The sequence below is a fragment of the Carlito syrichta genome, unplaced genomic scaffold (assembly GCF_000164805.1).
Source record: "Carlito syrichta isolate Samal-C Ts95f unplaced genomic scaffold, Tarsius_syrichta-2.0.1 Scaffold305614, whole genome shotgun sequence".
Classification (NCBI taxonomy): domain Eukaryota; kingdom Metazoa; phylum Chordata; class Mammalia; order Primates; family Tarsiidae; genus Carlito; species Carlito syrichta.
In genome coordinates this window covers 239,476-267,017 of record NW_007249710.1, presented here as the reverse complement: position 1 = coordinate 267,017, position 27,542 = coordinate 239,476, and the positions used below count along the sequence as shown (strand labels likewise).

The 27,542-nt window shown below is 41.1% G+C and overlaps 1 protein-coding gene across 1 annotated transcript in view; it reads left to right on the top strand.

The window, feature by feature from the left end:
- Positions 1 to 27,542, top strand: part of VAT1L (vesicle amine transport 1 like) — a 180,856-nt gene that overhangs the window by 25,027 nt on the left and 128,287 nt on the right. Inside the window, exon 3 of the mRNA XM_008061797.2 lies at positions 9,575 to 9,790. Coding sequence (XP_008059988.1) covers positions 9,575 to 9,790 — 216 coding nt within the window. The remainder of the gene's footprint in view (positions 1 to 9,574; positions 9,791 to 27,542) is intronic.

The window sequence follows — 27,542 nt, the reverse complement described above, 5'->3', positions numbered from 1 at the left end:
AAAGATTATGCAAAAAGGTGTTTGAAATAAGCTATGACATGTATTATTGCTGTCCTCTTATTTGGTATTATTTGTTTATAATGAGGGGAGTTCCCAAAAGTCTCATGCCTTTTTCATGTATTATCTTGGTTTCTCCGGGCAATAACCTGGTAAAGTGGGTGGGACAAATTTTGTCTCCCCCTTTATGCATGTCATATAGCTATTTAAGTGTTTTTTGCTTTAGGTTCGTTAAGTGTGCATAGCCCCTTTTTCCATCCAAACCCCTATTTTCCCATAACTTTCAGCTCAAAATTCAATGACAAAACACTAAAGTTTATAAATAGACTCTCTATTTATAACTGGGTTCTTGTAAATATTTGCCTAACTGATACATTTAAGTTATCATTTGTGAATTGCTAACTATTTCAGGAATTAGGGAAGTAGCATTTTTGGATGAAGATCTTACAGTTGAAGAGTACAGGTACCTGACAACGGAACAGAATTGGCCATGGATTGATGGCTTTAGGAGTAAAACAGTGGGCAAAAGTATTCATTATATCATCTTGACTACTTTTGTACATGTTCAGAATTTTCCATAGTAAAACTTTTTTTTTCAGTTTGTAAAAAGATGTATGGCCCTTCCTGCCATTATAATGCAAATCAAATAGAAACGGGTCTTTAAAAACTGAAAACCTGTGGGCAAATCAATTGCACAAAATTGCAGTCATTTGGAGTCAGAGAAACCAATGCAAATCAGGTACAAGAGCTCTCGCTCATAACTAAGCACTCCCCTAGAGAGAAATGAGCATTTGAGAACCCACTATAACCAGAACCATGGGGAAGTTATCTTTTTTCAACCTCGCCACAATCCTGCAAGGTAGAGATTGTTATCATCCCGTTGCAGATGAGATTCAGGAGGGTTCAGTAATTTTCTGTGGGGTCAAAGGATAGTAAGTATGTACTAGGAGAACTTGGATTCAAATCCCCAGAGACTTTTTCATCCTTCCTACAGTCTCATGATCTTTACCCCTACTCACAACCCTGAAATGCTGGAGTAATAAATACGAGAAAGGAGAAGTGAAGAAGAATCCTATAAAATGCAATGCCAAAATGCCCTTGAAATTGAATTTGAGCCTGCTTCTCAATCTCAGTGTGTCTGAGCCTCAATATCCTCTGAAAATATCAATAGTCTCAAAATTTATACTGATGAATGTCTGGAAATCCTATCGCACTTATCGGTCTTTTTTTCAGATAATACAGCAGAAAAATGTTGAGGAAAAAAAGTAAATGAGCTTTTCTTTTCTATTATATGAATTTACATTTTTCAGTCCCCAGATAGGCAATATAACCAGAGGTACACTATCTCACCCTGAAAGTGCTGCATGTAAGAAATATTGATCAGGTGCGGTGGCTCATGCCTGTAATCCCAGCACTTTGGGAGGCTGAAGTGGGAGGATCTCTTGATGCCAGGAGATTGAGACCAGCCTAGGCAACATAGCAAAACCTTGTCTTTACAAAAAATTAGCCAGGCATGGTGGTATGTTCCTGTAGTCACAGATACTCTCGAGGCTGAACTGGAAAGATTATATGAGCCCGGGAGATCAAGGCTGTGGTGAGCTGTGAACTTGTGCCGCTATGCTGCAGCCTGGTGACAAAGTAAGACCCTGACTCAAAAAAAAAAAAAAAAAAAGAGAGAAAGAGAAAAAGAAAAAAATATTATCTGCTGTCTTCCACATGGCCCCAAAGAAAAAATGATTATACTGCTCACTCCATTAACCCTGAGTATTGAATAAATAACCAATTATTTTAGAATATAACAGCAACAGGGGCATTGTTGGACTTGGTTTAGAAGGAGAACCCTGTATACTTGATTATGTATATTTTTCCTTTAAATATGATTTCTCTTCTGCTGGTCAGCCCTGGCTTGTTTATACCAAACCTACCCTTCAAACTGTCTCCTCTCCAATGACTGCACAAACAAATAAGTCACCTATACATTTGCAATTAGGGTATAATGTGGGAGGAAACCAATACTAATACTCCCTCTCTAATTTTGACTTAAGATTTTCAGCCCTGTTGGGGATGGAATTCCATGCAGCAGCAGGCTGAATAGCTCTCTTGGTTTGATCTATTGCAAGGGAGGATGGAAAAGTCATCACCTGAGGCCCAGGAGTAGAAGAGTAATTTGGGTTCGTTCGCCCAGGACCAATTTCCTTTTCTTAGCAGAATCAAATAATGAGGGGAATTGGATTTTTTTTAAAGGTGCCTGCCTCTAGACTCTGAAGCTGGAACTGATCGTATGACTTAGACATATTTCCTAGTTTGATAATGAAATGGAAGTGATGGAGCCAAGTTAAAGGAGAGGCCTGGGAGCTGTCAGTTCTGCAATGACAGCAATGAACACACTGTCAAGGTGGTTGAAATGCTGTATTCATTATACTCTGTGTGAAACGAGAGGGCCATCAGTTGCTATGTAATGTTGAGTCTGTGTCTTTGGGTTTTCATGATTCTGTGAAGAAGAGGATGCCAGTGTTAGACTCTAGTTATCTTCTGACTCAAACCCTTGCATCGAAGAAGGTATTCCCAACAATCATCACTTGGTCTTCATCACTTCCAGGAATTGAGACACTCACTGACAGTGGGATAGACTCTCTTTTTCCTCAGTTTCTTTATTAGACAGCTACCCCTTCTGCTTCATAAAATATAGGGAGTCTATATTTAGCTCCTGATCATTAAACTGTGAATTCCATCAGGCCAGGGACCAATCTGTTCTTTTTAAGAGCTCAGATGTATTGTTCTCTCCCCATCTCCATGTACCATTCTACGTACATTGTGTACATATTATGTTATTAAGAACCCTTTTCTAATATTATACCCATTTCAGAACTGAGGAAACTGAGCCCTCAAGAGGTCAACACTAATATTCCCAGACTCTGTGGGTTTGCCTGCTATAACTCTTATATAATCTTATTATTATTATTATTTTTGTCGCAGTTATCTCAGGTGTAATGAATTATTTGTATCTGGAGTCAGAGACTATCTGGATCTAAATCCTGGCCTGGCTATACTGTAGCTCCATGACCTTGTGTAATTTATTCTCTTTACTTCAGTTTAAAGGTCTGTAAAATTTGTGATCATTCATCTGTAACATGAGGCTATTAGAGAACCCATCTCATAGTAAGAGTTTTGTTGTTGGGTAGAGTAGAAGAGAAATGCTAACCTACTAGGAAAACAAAATAGTAGAATCAATTATAATTAAAAAAATATAAACAAACTACACATATATGAAAGCCATTCATTTATTGAGAATTCACTATAACCAGAACAATTTGAATAATATATTTAAAAGCCATTATAAAACCAGCTGACATACTGAACAACAGAATGGCTCAGTGTAACTAGTATTAGGCAACTCATACAAGCTATTAGTACTTGTTCACTTATTTATATGCTTGTATTCACCTTTGATAATATATTGTATTTTAAATAACATTTTTATTTTTATTTTGGGAGGTAGCGCCAACTTTATTTTAACTTACTATGAAAAATTTCAAACATACAAAATATAAAGAGAATATAATAAATCCCTGTGTATCTATCACCCAGTTTCAACAATAACCAACATTTTGCCAATTATTTCATCTCCACTCATACATTATATACTTGTTAATTAGAATAAAATTATCAAATTATTTCAATTTTCCTTATTGTCTCACAGATCTACGTTTTGATAAGGAATTCTAAGTCTAACATTACATTTGACTCTATCCCCCCCCGAAGAGCTCCTTTTAACCCTCTTTTTTCATACACTGATTTAATTGAGGAACCAGATTATCTGTCCTATAGAATGTCCCACTGTCCGAATTTTACATATCATTTAACTTGTTCCTTTATCTTCTGTATTTTCTTAAAAAAGAAAAGATTAGACTTGGAACTTTGATCTGATACGGGTTTAAGTTTTATAACAAGCATACTTCATACCTGGCACTGCATACTTAGGGGTCCTCAACTATAATTCCTAAGTCAAATCCAGCCCAATGCCTGTTTTTATAAGTAAAGAAGAAAACAGCATTTAAAGGGAAGACTGCTCTTCTGTTTTGTTTGTTTGTTTGTTTGTTTGGCATGGTGTCTGGCTGTGCAAACTACTGATAGAAAAAGAACACAGCATTCAGCCATGACTTCACAGGGTTTTTGTAAAGATAAGTTGGGCTGAAACACATGACATCCTTAGGGGAGGTCTGCCATATGATGCATATCTAATAAATAATAAATACATAATGTTAATTGTTGCCATTCATCATACCCACTGGCATTCACTCTTGTTCAGGCTCCTGCACTTCATGTTCATGGCTCTTCTGAGGTAACCAGGATTCGTATCCACTGCAACCCGTAATCCAGTACTCATCTTGACACGTATACCACCAAGAACTAGACTAGCAGGGAATCCACGTGTAGTGGCAGAAAATAAACAAGAGTAGATTCTCTTCCTAGCCCAGCACTCTATACAACTTTCAGCAAGACCTTAACCTTCCTTGTGGCTCAGTTCTCACACTCTCCAAAACAGAGAGGTTGAATGTAAGATGGAGCCTGCACGGTGAACTTCCAGCATGGACTTCCCACAGTGTGTGATGTGTTGCACATTGAATGCATATGCTGGAGAAGAGGAGTGATAGCCCCATATTATAGATAAATAATCATAGCTTTTACAGATAGTTATTTAGCTATTTGAGTCAGACTTTCACTCTGTCACCCAGGCTGGAATACAGTGGCACCATCACGGCTCACTGAAGTCTCAACCTCATGGGCTCAAGCAATTCTCCAGTTCAGTCTCCCAAGGAACTGGGACTACAGGTGTGCACCACCACTCCAGCTATTTATTATTATTATTATTATTTGTAGAGATGAGGCTAGTCTAAAACTTCTGGGCTCAAGCCATCCTCCAGCTGCAGCCTCCCAAAGTGATGGGATTACAGGCATGAGCCACTGCACCCAGGCTTTACAAACCTTTAAATTGAGGTAAAAGGATTAAATCATAACATCATAGAGCTACAGCATAGCAGGGCCAGGATTTGAATCCAGATACTCTGACTCCAGATAATAATTCATTGCACCCAAGATAAGCGCTACAGAGAAAACATTAAATTACTTGAGTGCCTAAAAGGGAAATCTGCCAAGTGTGGGAATATTAATTGACTTCTTTAGAGCTCAGTTTCCTCAGCTCTGAAACAGGTTGCTTCTGTGTTCCCCTGGGAGCTTTTCATAGATGAGCTTCAAGGGATCCACAGATGTCTCAAAATGAGGAAGCAGGCGAGGGTATGCATATTGAGGGTGTTTTTGTTTTATTTGGTTTTCTGGGAAGAAATCTATAGGTTTCATCAGATTTTAAGGGTCACTTGAAGAATCCCTCAAAAAAGATTAAGGAACACTTAAGTATATGTTTGAATCCCTGAGGAAATTCTGTGTATCTTTATTCATTTTGTCAACCAATACCTACACTGTTCTGGGCACTGGGAATACAGTAATAAAGAATGCTGTCAGAAGCCTATGCCTTTGTGAAATTGACCTTTTTTCTTTTTTTTCTGAGTCGAGGTCTCACTCTGTCACCCAGGTTAGAGCTCAGTAGCATAATCACGGCTCATGGCAACCTCGACCTTGGTGATCCTTCTACCTCAGCCTCCTAAGTATCTGGAACTACAAGTGTGCACCATCACACTGAGCTAATCTTTTTTTAACTTTTTGTAGAGAGGAGGTCTCTCTATGTTGTCCCAGCGGGCCTCAAACCCGGGTTCAAGCAACCCTCTTGTCTCAGCCTCCCAAAAAGCTGGGATTATAGGCATGAGCCACTGTGCCTGGTGGAGTTGATATTCTAATTGGGAGTGGGAGGAAGCAGGCAATGGAGATGCAATATATGAATGAAAAAGATAACTTCAGACAAGATATATGCTTTGAAGAATGTAAAAGTGAATAATGCAATAGAGTGACATGGAAGGGAAGAGGCGCTTTTTGAATTGAAATGTTCTTTTTGAGGATATAACAGAATATAGTTCACACATGTTGCATCACTCAACCTTCACAGTGAGCCCTCTGAGAGATGTAGGACAATCCCTGAGAGACAGACAGGTTGAGCACTTTGCCTGTGGTCACACAGCTATGAGGAGCAGGACCAGGATTAGAATCCAAGTTCAAGGCACTGCAGCCTTTTCTTTCATGGTTCCAAGAGGATTGAGGTGGGCTTCCATACCTGGTCTGACTGAATGTTCACCTAAAGCCAGGAAGAGATGACAACAGGCATGGCAACTCCTGGGGTTTCTCTGGTCTACAAAAATATTAGCAACAAGAGAATTCACCATGACCTTGGTTGAGGCTGCTGCCAGTCGGATGAACAAGTGCTGACTTAAAATCACCCTAAAATCAGCAAGAATAGACATTTATCCAAGGAAAGAAAACTCATTGATGTTCATGATTCAAGCTTGAGCTTTGCAGGGGTGTTTCTTGTTGTTTCGGTATCTTTTCTTGGTGAATAAGAGAAGGGCCCTCAAACTGCCCTGGATGGCAGTCAAGGTAGCCTTCTCTTAGTAACAGCTTGTTTTAGCAACACTGAGAAGATAGAGCCTGACTAGAATAAGGGAGAGCTCTGGAGTGAGACATATCTGGACTGAAAGCGTTCTGGTTCTGCTCTTTAAAAATTTCTTCACCTTTCAGCCTCAGTTTTACCATCTATATAAAGGGCATAGTAAGCATTTATTATTAATCATAAAGCTCAAGAACTTTACAGCATTCTGGTGGGAATTATGCAAGATCACGTAAATAAAGGCCTTATCTTAGATTCAGGAACATACTATTACTTGGTAAATGTCACATTATTATTAGTAACAATAGCTCCTAGAAGTCTCTACCCACAGTGTTTCCTGAAGTTCTAGTCAATTTCAGACACCAATTTGCCCCTTCAGTCCCAGGGATGCTTCCTATGAGACTATTTGAAGCTTCTCTAGGATTGAACTTCTTCCCTTATTCTCCTCATTTCTCATCCATGGAGAAATTAGAGAAGGTTTGGTTATTCATCTTCCATCAACTTATCGTTCACTATGCATCACGCACAGGGCCATGCACTGAGAATCCATAAATCAGTAAGACTCAACTTCTGCTCCCTGAGAGCTCCCATTCGGAGGAGTAGCCAATCACATAAAAGGATAACCCAGTATAGTGGGATCAGCACAACAATGGAGGATTGTATAAGGAATTAGGTGGACTTCAGTTGAAATCCTGTCTTCACCACTTACAGCTGTGTGATCTTGGGCAAGTGATTTAACAGCTCTGAGCTTCTAGCCTGTGACATGGGGATAATAATAAAAACTACCACAAAGGTTTGTTGTGAGGATTAAGTACAGTTACCTTTGCTATATATCTAGTGCCAGCAGACGGGAAGCACTAAGTAAACACAAATACTAATAATAGAAAAGTTGCTAGTTCTGGTTTTGTGGAGAAAGTTTGCTCATGAAGGAAAGTTTCAGAGAAAAGAAGATGTCTGAGCTGAGCATTGAAGGAAAATGAAAGATTTTCCAAAAGGAAAAGAAAAATAGGTAAAGGAAAAGAAAAATAAGTAATGCCAACTGCAGAAACAGCAAGTACAAGGGCATGAGAGTATGAACATGCACTTTCCCAAGCTTTTCCTGTTGATTTTCCAGTATGGCTACAGGAGGTGGTACTGGACAGGCACATGAACCGAGCCTTCCCATCTCCTTTTCTCCATTGTCTGAACTCCCACCAACTGATGACACGTTTTGTTTTTGGCTGATATTTTATCAGAGAAATCTAAGGTCATCTAGGGGCTTGGGAAAGAGGAGAGAAGAAGTTGGTGAGAGCTGGAGCCACAAATAACATGCAGAAAAGTCTATGCAAGGAGTTATCTCTCTCCAGCAGCCTCAGAGAGGATTCAGGGAGGAGAAGACCTGCTTATTTTTATGTCGAGTTTTCGAGGATAAGAAAAGGATATGTGAGGAGGCAGTCAGAAAGTCCTCCTTGCCCAGTGATCAGATCATCACATTGATTAATGACTTGTCTCTTCCTCAGAGCGAGCAGACCAGGCTCTGCTTTGCCTCTGTTACTGACAGGAGAGCCCTGGAAGACACACTGGGGCAGAGCAATTTGATTCTATGATTCAGATGTCTTTCCTGAATTAGGCAAACCAATTCTGCTGACAAGATCCCTGGTGGCTGGAGCAGAGCTGCCCAGGATCACCTATAATATTATTGCTGTGCCCAACTATCTCATCCACCTGAACTCAGTTTCCAGGTCTGAGGGTAGTCAGGGTTGCTCTGTTGTCTTTTTACTACTTCATTCCTCGGCCAAATGGACAGTTGTGTCCTTGTAGACACTGTTCCAGTCACATACTGGGGATGTAACAACTCTATTCCAAAACACACAGAACTGGCCGGCCAGGCAAATCCCCAAGGTCCTAGGGAGCTTACCACCAGGATATACACTAGCATCCTTTGTCCTCCCCCCAACAAAACCTACTGTATTATCTTTGGGCCAGTATCTGAAACATCACGTCATAGTTTCATGCCTTTGGCTTAAGGATGCGTTTTCTACTAGAATGTTATCCCTTCCAAGTGAATTTGCCTCTAAGACCTGTCACTCATAGCTCTTGCCACATGAAAATTTCAGGGAATATGAACAATTTGAAAGCATAGACTGCACCTCATTTACAATTATGTCTCTAGTGCCTAGAACCTAAGATCAAGAAGAAGCTTAATATACAAACATGGCAAGAGATCATTGTGATATCATAGAAAGATATTTGGATTCAGACAGGCCTTAGCCCGTGTTTCCTTAGGCAAAGGACTTAACCTATCTTAGCCTGTTTTTGCATGTGTAAAATGGGGATAATACCCCATAAATCTGTCATGTAGATTAACTAAAATAACTGACATAAAATGAAAATTGCAGTCTAGTATGTTATTGTTATTTAGTAAATCATAGCTTTTCTATTGTGATCAAATGTGCATATAGCAAAACTTCTCATGAGGAGAAATCCATTCTTCAGTGAGGCTTTAATTCCCTCATTCTTGGGTATAGGGACTAAAATACCTGAAAAGCTCTTTTAGAAAGGCACAAGTTAGCCAGGTGAAAGGTGGTTTTGAAAGAATGGACTGTATAACATTTTACTACCTTCATTAGATACACTAATACTGCTCAGACCTCTTCCTACCATCTAAATGATGACCAGAATTTCAAGGAGGGAATGAGTCCTCAACCAGCCAACCTCCTTGGTTCTCCATAGTAGTGGGTAGTGGTGAAGATGGGTAGGGAGGAAATATAGAATTGTAAGTGGTTCATAAAATCGGTTATATAACCTGTGAAACTTAAGTAGTAGTTTGTTATTTTTTCACTGCAAATGTATTTTTAAAAGTAATTTGTTTCATCAAAGTACAGAAGACATGACTGTGAAATTCAAAATTTTGGACTGAGGTCACAAATGAGTTAGGAGAAGCAATGATGTTTTGTAACATGGACAGCGCCCAATAATTTTGGTCCCTCCTTGAACCTCTGTCATGAGCTAGCGTCCACTAACCTTGTATTTTCCCATACCCAGATTGGGGATCGTGTCATGGCATTTGTCAATTACAATGCCTGGGCAGAAGTGGTCTGCACTCCAGTGGAGTTTGTCTACAAGATCCCAGATGACATGAGCTTCTCTGAGGCTGCTGCATTCCCTATGAACTTCGTCACAGCCTATGTGATGCTCTTTGAAGTTGCCAACCTCCGGGAAGGGATGTCTGTGCTTGTGCACTCAGCTGGTGGTGGTGTGGTAAGTTGGCTGCTTGTGACTTCTTTTTCTTAAGGTCATGATAGTGAAGTGGAGTGACACCCTACTGACAAAGAGATTCTTAGGTGAGTTATGTCCATTAGTAGGAATAATCCCTATTGTGCTAGTAGAGCTCAGATGGAAAGCAGAGCCCATATAGATGACTGCATTGGGGAGAGGGTGAACCTAAGAGATGGTATTCTTCTTTTGGGAGCTCTCCAAGATGATGTGAGGACACAGCGGGCCTTAGAAATGGTTTCTGTTGATAAGCATCCTCAACTGTCTTGGTATTATGATGAAATGTGTCAGTCATTGTGAGATGCTTCACAAGTCATGTACTACTGCTATTATTTGAAAAGGAAAAATAGCGAATGATTTACTTCTTCAATAAATTGCAGTAGATTCAAGATATTCATGACATTCCTATTCATTTGTGTTCTGATATACTTTCTTGAGTGGGAGAAAGGTGGACAGAGATTATGCTAGCACACTGAAAATTACACCACAACAAAAGTATACCCATAAAAGTGGTTGCACATGTAGTATCATCTATCGTTTGTGTGTCTCTGCTAGTCTGGACAATGATAGAACTCAGAATTGTTACATGGTTTGATTGTGTCTCAGCGTTAGTCATTCAGTGCATACCATGTGCTCGCCACATGGCAAGAACTGTGTGCCCATCACAGTCTTCTGCAATTTGGGTAGGACTCTAGTCTTTCTGAGAATGGGAGGTATTACCATGAATTCAACAAATATTTATTAAACACATACCATATCCTAGATCTATGGATATAGAGATTAATGACCCATCTAATAGGGTTTGAGAGTTCTCAGAGTTGGTGATTCTGTGGTTTGATGAACTAAGAAATGAAGTCTTATGACTGGGTCTATCTCAAAGATATTTTCACTAGAGATTTTATTAGCATCGATTTTTTTTTAAATCTTGGCTTTCTACAATTATCAAAACTCTATGCACATTTATCTTTTTTCCTTTCTAAGAACACAAACTTACATCCAAAACCGTGAAAGCAAAGATATAAAACTTTAGAAATGCCTTAAGAAGAATATCTTCAATCACGTTAGCAAATTTGCTGATGTCTTTTGGCCATGAGTAAAGATATAATAAAAGCTAAGCATCCCTTAGAAAAGAAATGGATTTCAGTTCCAGTGAATCTCTAACAGCAAGCAAGCCATTTAGAATGCTGGCATTTATGATCTTAGTGTGCTCAGCATACTAAGCATTAGAGACTTATTTTTATATTATCAGCATAAGCTCCAGAACTGATGCTGGACTCAGTTCTGCTGAGAGTCAATGTTTATACATTGACACCTGTGATGCTTCATCTGATATTTTTATTTTTGGTTCTGAAACAAAAGGGAATGTATCAGAGGTGTGTGTCTCACAAAAGAGAAAAAAATTTCAAAAAAATAACAAGTTTTTTTTCCATGCCTTATTCTGGGTTTACAGATACTACCAACAATAAGAACTAAAAAACAAAACAAATGAAGGAACTGAGGAAAAGGGAAAACAAGTCTAGGAGAATAAGTCAATGCTCATGCATATGGTATCCTCAAGATTTGCTGAAGATATATAACAATTTTGTCACTTAGCTTCCAAATAGAGACTGAAAATAGGGGGAAAGAAAGATTATCCACAAGGGCTAATGTTCATTTGATAGAAACAAAGTAGTTACTAGGGAAAACCGTAACTAGTACTGTTTTTTGAGACCTGAAGAATATTTCTCAGTGGTTTCTCATGAGAAATTTATAATGAAGTGCAGTGAACATTCTCAATAAAACTATTATAGTAAATGCAACTATTTCCATGAATTTTTTTTATTATGTTGTGTTCCTAATGTGATCATCAAAGTAAAGCAGAATTTAGTAAGAGCAAATATTCTGGCACCCAAAGAATGTGGTCAGGCTCAATCTTTGGACAGAGTGTAAAGGTATGCTTGGACTACTCCTCTCTCAGAAGTTAATAGCATTTTTCCTAACCAAGATTTGAAAGGCGGGTTGCAGCAGTTCAACGTTACCATTAGAGAAAAGATTTTTGGCCATGTGCAGATCCATGTATGTGAGCAGTCAATTGAGCTAGGACAGTTGGTGCCATCTTACAAAAACAAATGAGTCCTACAAAGAGCCTAGACCACCCACCAGCCTTTAATAGAAAGTACAGAGAGTCCCCCGCAGGTTAGAACTAGATTTCTCCCAAGATGACAACTGGCCCCTTTCTCACGGTAGAGGGAACTCCTGTTGGGAACTCTTCTATACATAGTCGGTGATGGAGTGGAGGTGCTCCAGTTGTGGCTTGACAAATCTGATAAGTGCACCACTGAATGCATGGTTACTGTGGTAGGTGAGATAATGGCCTCCCAGATACCCACATCCAAATCCCTGGCACCTGTGTGTATGCTGACAAAATGGCAAAATAAATTTTACAAATGTGATTAAGGTAAGGTACTTGAGATAGGGAGATCAGCTTGGGTTATCGAGGTGGACCCAGTGTAATCACAAGGGTCTTTGAATGTGGAAGAGGGAGACAGAAGAGTCAGAGAAAGATGTAAAGATGTGACACTGCTGGCTTTGATGATAGAGGAAAGGACTGTGAACAAAGGAGTGCTGGTGATTTCTAGATGCTGGAAGAGACAGCAAATTGATTCTCCTCTGAAGTCTCCAGAAGGACCACCACCCTGCTAAGACCCTGATCTTAGTCTAGTGAACCCCGGTTTGCACCTTAGACCTCCAGAACTGTAGAATAATAAATCTATGGGCTTTGATTTTTTATGAAATTTATTTTGTTTAAATAGAGATGGGGGTCTTGCTATGTTGCTCAGGCTAGTCTTGAACTCCTGGACAATCCTCCTGATCCGACCTCCCAAAGTGCAGGGATTACAAATGTGAACCCCCACACCCAGTCTGAATCTGTGCGTGTGTAAGTGTGTGGTTTTTTATTTTGTTTTGAGCCACTAAATTTGTGGTAATTTGCTGCAGCAGCAATAGGAAACTAGTACTGCCATTTCCCTTGACTGCCTCTCTCCTTCCTTTTTCATTGTGGGGAGTCCACACAGGCCTGAAGAAAACCTAGGTAGAAAATTGCAGAACTAGGGTTCATACACTAATCAGACTGATTCCAAAACCTACTCTCTTTCCACTCAACAACCTAGACTGTTGGGAAAACCCAGATTATTCATTCCTTCATTTAACAACTATCTGTTCAACCTCTACCTAGTGCTAAGTATAGACCTTTTAAAGAGCCAAAAGACTGTGTCCCAAGTACACATTTCCTACCCTGATGTTGATTTGATGGTAAAGAAGATTAAACCTATATTGGGCTGATACAAAGTGTGCAGTCCTAATGGCACCAATACCTCTGTCTGATTTTCACCAAAGGCTGGGATGGGAAATTTTCAGACAGCATGTGAATAACACCAACTTTAGCTATGATTTAAAGGAAACTTTAATATAGCATAGAAAATAATTCAATCCAGAGCAGGATACACTCTCAGTGGAATTGCTCAAGTGTCTCTACTGCCCTGTCAAATCTTCAAGACATTGCTTTTCTCTGACAATAGCATGGCCAGATGGCCTGAGATGGTAATGACCCTAATCAGATCTTTAGAACCTGGTTGAAAATTGGCTCACAAGCTCTTAAAGGAAAAGTAACAAAACAAGCAACCGAGTGGGTCCTTGTCAGGAACTTCAAGGGTTTCACAGCCAATCCCATTGAACAAAACTTGTTGGTGAAGCTCCTATGACTTTAAGCATCTGGATTAAGTGTGTCCAATTTCTGGAGAGTGGCATTACTATTACTATGAGGTTGTTTGCATTTGTGTCTGAAATTTGATGCTTTCAGTTTTCAGAGCCCTTTTACTCTGAGGATCATAACAACATCTCAGTAGAGATTACTGTGGGCAGGGGGCACCGTTCCACTTTTACAGATGTGGAAGCTGATGGTTAGAGAAATTGGAATGATCATAAATGTGTCAGAATGTGCCCCAGGCTTGCTGGATGCTCCCACTGCTTCACCACCCATCCAGCCCCTTAGCACCAGACAGATGAGGGAGATTAGGTGTGCCTCTCTTGCCTACCTCTTCAAAAACATCTCTGGGAAGATAAGGCAAGATCGGCATCTTCTTCCACACACTCTCCCCTTCAGCCACACTGAACGTCTCACTCTTCTCAGAACATAACCTCTGAGCCTCTGTGCCTTCTCACACACAGTTTCTTCTTTCCAGAATGGTCTTCTCTCCTAATTCATATGCCTTTTCTTCTGAGAAGCCATACTGTATTCCCTTTTCTGAATAACCTTAGCCCTTTAGTAAAAGCTATAGGAGAATACTTATGGCTTTTCTTCCCCCGCCATCCCCCTGCTTTTCTTTTAATTATGGATAGGTGGGGTAAAAGTCAGGATTAGTTACACAAGCAGGTATTGTGAAGGTGAAGTTTGGGCCTACAACTGGTCCTCACTTCCCCTGGTGTAGGACCAGGTAACCTTTGTGATGCTATATGCCCACTCCTTTCCTTCCTTCCCAGCAGTGTCCATCAACTGCCAATCCCTCCCTTGTGCTATTACCTCATCAATAAATCAAAACAACAACAGATGCTGGCAAGGGTGTGAAGAAAAGGGAACACTTCTACTCGTTGGTGGGAGTGAAAGCTAGTTCAACCTCTATGAAAGGCAGTGTAGCAGTTCCTAAAAGAACCAAAAATTGACCTTCCATATGATTCAGCAATACTTCTCCCGAGAATACACTGAGAGGAACATAAATTGCTGTACAAAAAAGACACCTGCACACACACATGATTATAGCTGCACTATTCTCAATGGTGAAAACATGGAACCAAACTCACTGCCTATCAAAGGTGGATAAAAATATGTTGTACAAATACATAATAGAGTATTACACAGCCGTAAAAAAGAACAAAATCATGGAATTCATAGCAAACTGGATGGAGTTGGAGGTGATCATACTTAGTGATCCTTCATAGAAAGAAAGAACTAAATACCGAATGTTCTCACTCATAAGTGGGACCTTATGGCTTTGCATTCGTGTATGTGTTCCTCCTCCCAGCAACATTTCGCAGGTTCAGCTATTATTTCCCAAAGGCTGGATTGTTTGGTAGAAAGAAGACAGGAAAACCGGAATTCAACCCTCAGCTCTACCATTTAATAGCAGGATAACTTTGCACAGGTAATTTAATTTCTGTAAGATGGAAATAATAAGGTGTATCTCATGTGAGGATTAAGTGAAAAACAAAGGACTTAGCAGAATACCTGACAGTCTATAAATGGTAAAGAGAGAGGAGGGAAAAGGGAGGGAGAGAAGGAGGAAGGTAGGGAGGGACAGAGGAAGGGAAGGAAGGAGAGATTTCCTTATATTCATAATACTGGGCACAACACTGGATGCATAGCAGGAACTGAATAAATGCTTATTGAATTACTTCTGGCCAAATGTTTGATGCAAAAAGGCGCTACTTCCATGTATGTATTATATCCCCTGAGAGGCCACAATGAGAATGGCACTTCATTCAAGATATTCTTCCCCAAAACCTGTAACTCCAATTCAATCATAGAATATCATACAAGCCCAAATTGGGGGAAATACTATAAAATACCTGACCAGTACTCCTCCAAATTGTCAGGGTAATGAAAAACAAAGAAAGATTGAGAAACTGTCACAGAAACTGGACAAAAGAGCCATGACAAAGAAATGCAGAGTGGTTCCTGTATTTCTGTCCTGGATTGGACCCAGTATAGAAGAAGGACAGTCATGGAAAAACAAATGGAATCCGAATAAAGTCTGTAGTTTAGTTAATAGTGTGGTGTCCGTGTTGATTCTTTAGTTTTGCTAAGTGTACCATAGCCATGTAAGATGTCAACATTAAGGAAATCTGGGCAAAGGGCATATGGGAAGTCTCTGTATTTTCCTTTCAACTTCTCTGTAAATCTAAAATTATTCTGAGATGAAGAGTTGGAGAGAGACACATGGAGACAAACACTATTTTAGCCAAAAAATTCCACTAACGCAAGTGAATTTTCTAATTTTCTCACCTCCACCCAGGCATATTTTCCACCCCCACTGTGGGGTGGTCTTAGCTTTCCCCACCAAAAAAGTAGCACCTTTTTTTTTTTTTTTTTTGCATCAAGTATTTGGCCAGAAATAATTCAATAAACTTTTATTCAGTCCCTGCTATGTGTCCAGCATTATGTCCAGAAGGTGGTTTAGAAACAACCCAAAGACAGCTGGCTCTTCCTTCAGGCTGGCTCTAATTGCAAATCACAGGAAGGGCTGGATGAAGCATCTCGGAATCTCCACCGGGCTCGGTTGAGGTTTTCTCCACAGGCATCCAACGAAGGCATGTGGGGGAAGAGAGAAGCAGCTGAGAGAAGCTGGTCTGATCCCAGCGGCCGGAACTGGGCCACAGATCTTGGCAAGGAAAGCAGAGCTTAGCTTTCAGGCAGAGTTAAATCGCTACCACTCAATGATTAAATTCTATTCATTATGGATGGGGCATTTCCCAGTGCCATTCAAACTATTTAAAAGGAGAAACCACAGATGGGGAGTGGATTCTGTAGAGGCGGCATCATGAGACTGCTCCACACCATCTGTGGGCCCATGTGCTGGTGGTCCTCCCTGAGTGACTGATCAACCACACATCATCTTAACATGAAGCCTCGAAAGCATGGGTTAAGGAAGGACCCTCAGTGTGTTGAAGGGTTTGGGCTGTGGGACAGGCATACAGTTTCAGCAGAAAAGGCACCACCATCTACAGCATCACCACAGAAGTGTATTTTGTTGAAAACAAAACTACTGCTGTTCATAAAAGGCTCTAACATCTACCCGAGTACTGCTACTCAAGCTAGGGACACAGGAATCGTGATGAATTCTTCTCCAACATGCTACTGGTTTCCAAATTTTGTAAGTCATTCACTGATTCATTCACTTATTCAGCACATATGAAGTGAGCACCCGCTGTGTTCAAGACATTGAATTAGGCACTAGCAATTCAACTGGGAAGAAGACATTCTCTTCTTTCAACAAGAAACCCTGTACATCCATGGGCATATGAATCAAATAGTCATGTGGATAACTTTGTCAAGTGCTATGAAAAGGAGATACACACTGATATAAGTGTTTATAACAGAGAACTGACTCGGGCTCAAGGGGGGAAGGGATGGATTCATGAGAGGGTTCCCTAGGAAGTGGCATTTTCACTTCAATCTAAGGATAATGCACAGGCAAACTGGACAAGAGTGAGAAGTGGAAGTGGGAGCAGGCATTCATGAGAGGTGAGAGACCATTGTTAGAAGTGGAGATGGACTGGGCTTTCACAAGAATTAGAAGTTAGGGGTAGGCCTTCATATACAGAATTCCAGACAATAGGGATCATTTCTTACATCCACTTACCTCTCTCTGATCCATCTACTGCTGTTTTATTCTGGTCCCAGGATCTTTCTGCTCTATAGCAACCATCTAACTGGCTTCTGGCTCACAGTCTCCTTTCCTTATTCTTTTTATTCCTTACTTGCAGCCAGAATGATTCTCCCAACACACCAGTCTGCTCTTGTCTCTTCTTGCTTATAATGGGCAGTGATTTCCGTCGTCCTCAGGATAAGTTTAGTCCCTTTAGCTTCTGGGCACACACAGTCCTCAATATCCAGGCCTTGCTCTTGTCTCTCTTTCTCTCTCTATCCATCTTCTGTCTGTTCCTTCTTACTTTCATCATACAGAAGGACTTGTAGCTTCCAAAAGTGTGTGGCCTAGACCACCAAGCTCTGGGGTCTGTTTCTATAGCTGGAATTGCTGCTGGTAAGCAGCTGCCCAGCCATGGACTGCATTTTTAAAAACCACCGTCCCTGTCCCCTGCCCTGGCAGCTAGCTGGAACCACGCACCTGAGTTTGAACCAATAGGATGTTGGCAGCAGCCCTGTGGTACACATCACTACCAGGCCTGCCCCTCTGTGTGAGATGCTCCATAATTTCTCTCTCCCCAGTCTCCTGGTAGATGTTGAAATCAACCTGGAAAGTCCATGTTAAAGATGGCGGAGCCTCCGTCAGCCTGGGATCCCAAATAATGGCATTTTCTCACCATAGCTCTCACCCCTATCCAATTCCTGCATTTCTGCTTTATGTATGCAAGAGGAGAAAAAAGAAACTTCTATTTATTTAAACGACTACTATCCCAGGAATTACCTGCTACCTGTATGTAGGTTTTCTGCATCTCAGGATGCATCCTTTTTCTCCGCTCTCCTAAGGGTAATGGTTAAGGCTTGGACTCTGTAGTCAGTCAATGTCTAAAGCCCACCACCTTGAGCAAGCTGCTTAACTTCTCAGCTTTCTCATTCACATTGTTATGGGAATAATAACAATAAATGTATTCCTCAGAGGGTCTCTATGCATGTAAATGAGCTGAAGCTTGGGAGATAGTTGACTTAGAACCAGGCATAAAGTATTAGCTATTATTATGATTATTATGAAGTGTTGGTTTGCTTATTCTATACTATCCCACAAATCTTGAAGCTCCCTTATCAGAGCAAGTGGGTTTTATTTTTTGTGTGTGTGCCCGGTCTCTGCCACATGGTAAATACAGCAAACTCTTGTGAATCAAAAAGCTGTCGCAAGCCATTTTTTTCTATAGTCTAGAAGAGTTATTTGCTGAGCTAAGGAGGGCCCTGTTGCTTGAGTTAATTCCAGAAGGAAAAAAAAATCATTCCCAGTGATCTTGTAAATTTCAATCTATTAAGCGGTCTTTGGGGCTCTTGCTTATGCTGTTCAATGTCTTAATGGCCAGAATGTTTTTGTTTGCACTTGGTGTGTACTATTCGTTAAATGAAATCCCCTTTTCAAGGCCTCTGCAGCTACCCCATCATCACCTCCTCCATCATCCCATGGCCCAGCTATGTTAAGTCCGTGTCCTTCATGGCTCCAACTAGCAGGTACATGAATGAGATCCCAAAGTTGGAGGGAAACAAAGACATACATCAGCTTTTGTCATTCACCAACTATGTACTAGATTTGTGGAAAATGTTATACATTTAATCCTTATGAAAATCCTCCCAGTTGAACAGTATATGACAGAAGAGAGCAGAATGTGAACTCTAAAGTCAGACTCCCTGGGTTTAATCCCAGACCTATCTTCCTAACTATTTGAAGACTCAGTTTCCTCATCTGTAAAGTAGGGAAGACATTAGTGCCAGTCTTAGGTATTATTTGCAAAGTTGGAGCAGAGCTTGGCACATGATAAGCACCCATTAAAATTTAGCTATTATAATTTCCCAGGTTAAGAGTTTCTGTGTTATTTTCAAGGTCACAACATTAATTAGTTAAAAGATCAAGTTTGAACCCAAATATCCAGGGCTAGAGACTCCCAATCTAGTGTTCTTGACACTACACCATGTCAGAGGCCTCAGAAACATCTGCAGCTTTACTCATTTCTTCTGCCTGCCCCATTGTGTCCCAGGATATGGGCGATATTTCACTATAGCAAGACACTTGGTCCCCAGAGGACTGCAATGATGGGAAATGGAGCCCCTGAAAATTTAAAGAGAACAAAGTTGCTCTATCATGTCCTTCATGAATAATCAAAGAGATGAGGATTAACTGCATCTGCACATCAGCAGGAAGGGCTATGGCCAAGACTCATTGGAATGGGTAAGACCCTCCTTCTCTAACTGCTGGCCTTGGGAAACAGGCACATACCTTCTTAAATGTCAAAGACGTTTCTGAGATGTGTCATGGAACAGGGGCCCCACTCTGCTCTCAGAAACATCTGATGCCAACAGCCAGTGATGGATTCCTCATATCAGCAATATGTCTCAGGTTAAAAATATATAGGCCTAAAAACACTCATTCCAAGCTATGTCTATGTCTGAAAAAGCCTCGATTAATCTTTATTCTAGTTGCTTTTAACTCCTTTACAGTAAATCATGATTGGCTTGATCTTTATCTTTAATGATCTTCATCATTAATCTTGTATAGGTGATTTTGGCCTCTGAGATGGGATTCATTCACTCAAGATTAGTTGAATAAATGTATCAGCTAGGAGGAGAGAAGAACTAAAATAGATGGAGCTTAATAATTTCCATATATTGTCTAAGAAGTAGATACTATTTCATTCCCATTTTAACAGAGGAAACTGAGACACAGTGAGGTTAAGTAACTTTCTCCAGGTCACACAGCTATTAAGAGCTGGCATAAGCCGGGCTCGGTAGCTCAGCCTGTAATCCCACATCTTTGGGAGGCTGAGGTGACTGGATTGCCTGAGCCCGCGGGTTCGAGACCCGCCTGGGCAGCGAGACCTCATCTCTACAATAAATCAAAAAATTAGCTGGGCGTGGTAGCGCATGCCTGTAATTCCGGCTACTTGGAAGGCTGAGGTGGAAGGATCGCCGGAACCCAGCAGGTCGAGGCTGCAGTGGCCGGGAGCGGCCACTGCACTCCAGTTTGGGTGACAGAGTGAGACTCCAACTCAAAAAAAAAAAAAAAAAAAGAGCTGGCATATAAACTCTCTTTGAATATAGAGCTCATGTTTCCAAGGGCTGCACTGGGCTGACAGGTAAGCAGTGCTGACAGAAACCCTGCTTCTGCTTTGGGTGAAATGGAATAGATTCCACTACATGGGTTTTGTTGGTGGGCTGTATATTCCATGAGTTGAGGACAACCTGGATTTCTCAAAAGCTGAGAGATTCTCAGATGAGGGAAGGATCTGCAGTTGACAGAGCCAACTTCTCCAGGGGTCAAGCAGATTCAGCACTGGAGCTGTTCTTGATGTTAATTAATTATTCAGTTTAAATTAATTAGACCACAGGCTACCATGTTCATGAAGGCAAGTATGGTGTAATCTCTTCATTCCTGTTTCTCAGCAACTGAGTCCAGTACCTGGCACATAGGTGTCGCTTGATAAATATTTATAGAAGAAATTAGAGAACCAAGAGAAAGAAAAAAGAGGTCCCAAAATGTAGCATTTAAGTTATGAAAATGGTATGGGACTCAAAGGTCTGGATTCTGGAGTCAGAGATTTTTTTCATCCCAGCTTCTCTAGTTTACAAGCAAGAGAACTTGAACAAGTACTTTAACTTTCTTGGGTCTTGTTTCTTTATCTGTGAAAAATGGGTATAATACCTACCTCATAGTTTTTATATGGCATTTTGAAAAAGAAATCACATAATGAGCTTAGCATACTCTCTAGTACATAGAAAATTCAGCTGTTAGCTCTGTTATTGCTATTATTGCCATCACGTTATTAGTGTCATTATCCAATTGGACAATATTACTCAGCAATACTTTGGCATTTATAGCCAGAAGCAAGAGAATAGCAAAAATAAGACAACTGGTGCCTAGCTGCTGAAATCCAGAACAAGGGGCAGAGGAAGCCAATCTAGGCTCCCTTGGTCTATCTTCCTAGCAGCCTCTGCTCAATGCTCTCATGGGTTGGCAAAATTGCCTTGGAAATTCCTTCCCAAACATCACTTTTCTGAATACATGAGGCATAATTAGACTTTAAGAAAAATTTCACTCCATAGTTCTGTCCCCTTGAACTGATGCCAAGAACTCCAAACATGGGGACTAGTCTTTGCTGAGTTTACATGACCCTGGGGACCCATCCACTTCCCCAGCAGTACACCTGAAAGGCCACAGTTGCTTTTCAGAATATTATTTCCCTTATTAAGAAGAAAAATCAGCTCAGAAGGGAAAGAGGGAGACATATAGCAAGAAGCAGCATCATTGCATTTGAGGTGTGTGGTCTCTGTTATCACCAAAACCCACCAGGCTGTTGGCTCTAGCCCTCACCCCCATCTCCCAGGCTGGCCACTGGTCACTCTGATTGTGTGTGTCCTGTAGCTCATCTCATGGCAAAATCAGCAGTTTCCCTTTTCATTCACTCACCCTCTGCTCACAATGTACTTGGGCTCTTCAACTCTATGCCAGGATAGGGAGACAAAATTTGAGCCCCACCTGTCTCTCACCCAAGCTAGGGTCCTTCTCCCCACCCCACCCCAACAAACTTATCTATACTTCCTGTCTCCCTTTGTCTGTCTTGCTGTTCATTTTTTGTCAGTCTCTTTCTTTCCCTCTTTCTCTATATTGTTCTGTCTCCCTTCTTCTCACTTTCTTTCCATTCTTCTTTCCTTTCTTTCTCTCCTTCCTTCTTTCCTTCTTTTCTTTCCATCCTCTTCCTCCTCTTCCTTTTCTCTCTCGCTCTCACTCTCCTCACTCTCTCTGTTAAGTATAAGCCTTGGAAATGACTGTCTTGGTCTCTGGGTATTCCATAGTGAGCAAACTGAGATCTGGTCCCACCCCCCTGAAGCCTGTGGTCTTGTAGATATATGATAGAGTTTTACCAAAAAGGCACACCAATCATTGATGGCTGTGGTGATCAGTACTAGAGGGAGGAGTCAAGGATAACGTGAGGACCTATGCACCTGATCTAGAGGATCAGAGGCGACTCTGTTCAAAAAATAATCTGAGGTGTCTGAAGGATGAGGAGGAAGTGGGAGGTAAAGGGAGTGAAAGGAGAAGGTGGAGTGTTACAGGAATGACCAACAACATGAAATCTGGGTGTGTCTGAGAAACTGACATGACAAGTAAAGAAGAGAATAGAGAAAGGAAAGACAGTACTTGACTGGCTGGTACACAACCACATGGTAGCCACGTTGAAGTGTTTATCCGTATTCATATCCTAAAAGACATTTAAAGTCATTTAAAGATTTTGAGCAGAGATTTAACTCATAGTTGACAATTTCTTAAGATACTGGTGGGTGAATAGTTTGGAGTGGGCCCCTGTGGAAGCTGTGTGATTTAGAGATAGCTGTGTACCACAGAGTCCTTCTCCACCTTCTCTCATTGGAGCAACTGAAGGAAGGGCTGTGTTCAGAGATTCAGGCATCCAGGGCTCCATCCTTTGGTCTGATATCATCATAGTGTAACCCTGCACAAGCCTACCCCTGTGCCTCAGGTTTCTTCTGTAAAATGAATTAGACCCAATGTTTCTTCTGACAAATGAGGTAAAACCAATGGTCTCCAGGGCCCTGTCTGCCTTCATTGATGGTGATCCTATGTTTTCTTAGTGATCCTGCTAATCTCTGCCTCCTGGATGAAAACTTTAGTATTATCACTCATTTCACCATCACTGCCTCTCACCTATTTTCCCTACCACAATCGCCACCTTTAAATTCTTAGAGAGTTACAGAACCAGTTAACAGCAGCTGTCAAGCATTCAGTCTTTGGAGCAGACTTCCTGAATTTGAATCTTGATTTCTAAGACTTGTTATTTAACTATGCTTAAGTTTCCCCCATTTATAATATAGTAATCATACTTCTTGCCTTATAGTATTGTCAGACTTGAATGCATCAATGTGTGTAGAACATTTAAGCAATGCCTGGCACATAGTAAGTACTCCGCCAATGTTACCTAATAAAACTGCAGTGGATGCCATGATGTGCTATCCAGAACACCCTTCAGGGCTGGTGACCATATCCCTTTCTGGGAATAGCCTCTAGGGGAAGGGAGCTTCTTTGATCAAGGTTTCTGCCCCTTGCTGGGGCAGACCATATGTAATCACTGTTGGATGCAAGAACTACAAAGACCAGTGCTGCTGCCTCTACAGAGACAATTCAGAAAGGCTAGCCCAGCTTAGAGCTCCCATGGGACTGGCAGAAGTGTGTCTTGCGAATGCACCACAACCTAACTTTTCTCTGTCCAATTTTGCTTCTCTCATTCCTTTACAGATGCTGACCCTGAGAGCATACCCCTGCATGCAGATCTCTACTCAGAGTCCCTTTTTAGGGAATTATTGGGATGATCACTCTGGTGGTCAGGCATCGTATCTATAAACTGTGCAAACATGCCTGTCCATATGGTCCATTGTAGAATTCTTCAGTGATGATCTTCATTTAGATTTTGTTCCATAGCACTAAGTTCAGTTCTTTCTGAGATTCCTCCGTGTTGTCCAGAACTCTGCTGTGGGCTTAGACAAGACTAATAAAAGCTAATGGGTTAAATAAATGGGTAGACAAGGGAGCTGATGAAAACCCATTTCTTCCTAATCATTTGGAGACCCTAGATATGCATAGACCTAGGACAAAGACCAGCCACAAAATGGCCCTGAACTGAGTAGTTCAGGTCCTTCTGGCATTGTAGGCAGTGTCAAGGAGACAGAAACGAAGCTATCCTGGGTTAAACTTAGAGAAGAGGGGCATAAGTAAAAGATTAAGGACACATTTCTCTTTATTTGGGCAAGTTGCCTAATCTCTCTGTATCTTGGTTTTTACCTCTTCATCTGTATCACATGTCAACTTGTTAGAAATGCAAGTTCTGAGGCCTCATCCCAGACCTACTACAGAATCAGAAACTCTGAGGAGGGGTCAGAAACCTGTGTTTGTTTGGTTGGTTTTTTTTTTTTTCTTTTTTACTTCTTTTAGAGGCAGGGTCTCATTCTGTCACCCAGGCTGCAGTGCAGGGCATGATCATAGGTCACTGTAACCTTGAACTCCTGGGTGCAAGTGATCCTCTTGCGTCAGCCACCTGAATATCTAGGACTACACGTGTGTGCCACCATGTTCAGCTAATTTTTTTATTTTTGTGGAGACGGGGTCTTGCTATGTTTCCCAGGCTGGTCTTAAACTCTTGGCCTCAAGCAATCCTTCTGCTCCAACCTCCCAAAATGCTGGGATTACAGGTGTGAATCACTACACCCAGTGACCTGTGTTTTAATGGGCCCTATGGGAGACTCTAGTGTCTGCTCAGTTCGAGAACCACTGATACAGAGCACCTCAAACAGAACCTGATATTCAGGAGAACTTCAATGAGAACTGGATATCACTGTCATTGCATGATGATGCCTTTTAATATGTATAGCACGTTAAATATAGATTCAAAGAATGTATTATTATTCATGTCAGTCTTCTGAATTAGCATATGTTAGTTTATGCCAATTACAGCATAGAAGTTAACAGTCTCTGGAGTGAGATGACCTGTATTTGCAGCCCAGCTTCAGCACCTTGCAGAGTGATCAGGCTGAAATCATCAGCATGGGGCCATCTCCCAGTGTGGGGAGTGGTGCCTGCAATGATGTCAACATCATGCCCTACTTCAAAGATAATAGGTACTAGAATCTTGTACACGTTTTAGTGTTTGCTAATAAATTAATATTATTTATTAATAACATTAATAAATAATAAAAGATGGGCAAGCCAGCATATTTTGTTGGGAGGCAGGTAGACAGGGAAGTCCTCATAAATGAAGCACCCATCTTTGTCACACTTGAATGCTTGTTTCAAAATCTCTCAAAAACCAAACCCCATGACCTCTTCCCCTTTTGAACTTTTTGATGCCCAGCCTCTCTGCCCACTGACCCAGCTGGTGAAAGGGCCAACCTCTTGCTGTAGCAGGAAGCCAGTGGTTAATGTCAGAAAAATTCCTTAGTGTAAAGTCACAAGAGAAACAACCTGCAAGGGGAATTTGGATGCTATCTTCTTCAGTTTCATTGTTTTAAATTTTATGTCCATAAAGTCTGTCTAGCATTCAGGTCTGTGTTCCTCATTCTGGAGCATGCACTCAGTTTTCTGTGGCAGGAGAAGATACTGCAGACCAGCTGTGTTTATAAAATACATAGCCACTTAGTGATGACTATGTTACTTGTGTGGTAGGAGCGTGCAGTGACCTGGTCTGTGGACTTGACTGATGTGGGTTCAGTTCCTGGCCCTGCTGTTTGTTGATTATGTGACCTGGGGCACATTTCTTAATGTCTCTAAGTATCAATTTTCTCATTTATAAAATGAGAATACTCACTGAATGTATTTTAGGTACTCAGCAAATGTTCTGTCCCATAATATTCAGCTATTTTTTTTTTTTTTTTTGAGTCAGAGTCTCACTCTGTCACCCAGGTTGGAGTTCAGTGGCCCACTCACGGCCACCCCAGTGTCAACCTGCTGGGCTCCAGCTATCCTTCCACCTCAGCCTTCCAGGTAGCTGGAACACAGGCATGCACCACCACACCTGGCTCATTTTTTTGATTTTTATTGTAAAGACAAGGTCTCACCAAATTGCCCAGGCTGGTCTCGAACCCACGGGCTCAGGCAATCCACTTACCTCAGCCTCCCAAAGTGCTGGGATTACAGGCTGAGCCACCCACCGAGCCTGGCCATATTCAGCTATTTTTAACTGTAGTATTGGAAATTATCTTATCATACTACCCCATATGGATTTACAAAGACAGATATTCAAATTACATAAGCATGCTTGTTTTACACTTCTTTTTGCCCTATCCATCTTCAGGTTAAGTTGGGGTTACAATATCTCCAGCTTCAAACCTTAAACAAGCTACATAGATTTAAAAGTTAACTATTAAATCAAATGGTCCTATGTGTAACAATAATGCATTTTTATGAGCATTTGAGAATGCTCATATATAAGCCTCATGTCAGGCAGGAGATCCCATTGGTAGTCCCTCCTTGTTGACCCACTGCCCACAACAGATTGTCACACCCACTATGGTGGTCTTGGTCATAAATGTTAGACTTTATTGGGGGTCCAGGACTGTCCTCTATGTCAGATAATTGACTGAAGTGCCATCAGGCTGTTGCTTGTCCTCTTAACACCCTGATTTTTAGAGTGGGTTCATTGTTCAGACAAGGAGAGGAAGATGGGAGCTTCCTACATGACTCGAAAATCCTGGAAACCGTTTCCTCTGAACGAGGTTGGAATGTGGTAGCAAGATGGGAGTCTCAACTCTGGAGGACAAGTCTGGACTTCCCTTTTTCTAAGACCCAGTCATCCAATCCTGGATCCAAGCTACCAAGGGCCTTTAAAATCAGGATGGTCACTGTTTTCTGAGGGGAAACTTTGAGGAAACTCTCTGAGGCTAAATGAACTGGAGGGTCATGAAGAATATAGTCCTACAGATAGGTGCCTACTCTGTGCCTAGCCCTGTACAAGGCCCTGCAGAGACAAGATGGATTAGACTCAGGGCTTGCATTGAAAGGGCTCCCAGTTCTCTGGAAAAGACCAATAAGCAACTAAATGTGTGCCTGGAGTGTGAAGTCCGCCGCAGTAGACATTAGAGTAATTCTCGGGGGAAAAAAATGATGAATTATTTGTGGGGTAGGAGGTGGGGAGGAATGATAGGTCTGAAGAGTTCTTCAGGATAAAGAGTTTTCCAGGTAGCCACAAAACATGGTACAAAAGCCCAGGAGAAAATGATACTTTGAGAGGGCAATAAGAACTGGGCATGGCCAAAGCTGAGGGGCGAAATGTAGCCAGTAATAAATCATGAGGACTCTGATTTTCCCTGTAATGTCGGCTTCCCAAAACTCCTCCAATCTCCCTACTCCTGGCTTCATTAACTGAGTTGTATTCATAACTCCTTGAATGGATAAACTGATAGATGGATGAATTCCAAGATAATACCAAGTAGCAATTTTTTCAAATTTTACTATGTAAATTTATATACATAATATGTATGCCAAATTAAGCAAGTGAATTTATTTTCCATGTTCCATTTTTTTTGCAAGCATGCTGCGAAGTGTTTTGCATTCATTATTTTATTTCTGCTCATAACTCTATAAGGTATAGACTGTTCTTATCAACTCTTTTAAAAACTGAAACTTATTGAAATAAAGCCTGTCATCCAAGGAAACATGGTTGGTAACGATGAAGGTGGAAACCACACTCGGATGGGTCTTTCTCAAGAAGCCTGTGTTTTAAGCCACAAAGATAGGTCAGGAAACGAGGAAGGAAGACTGCAGGTATG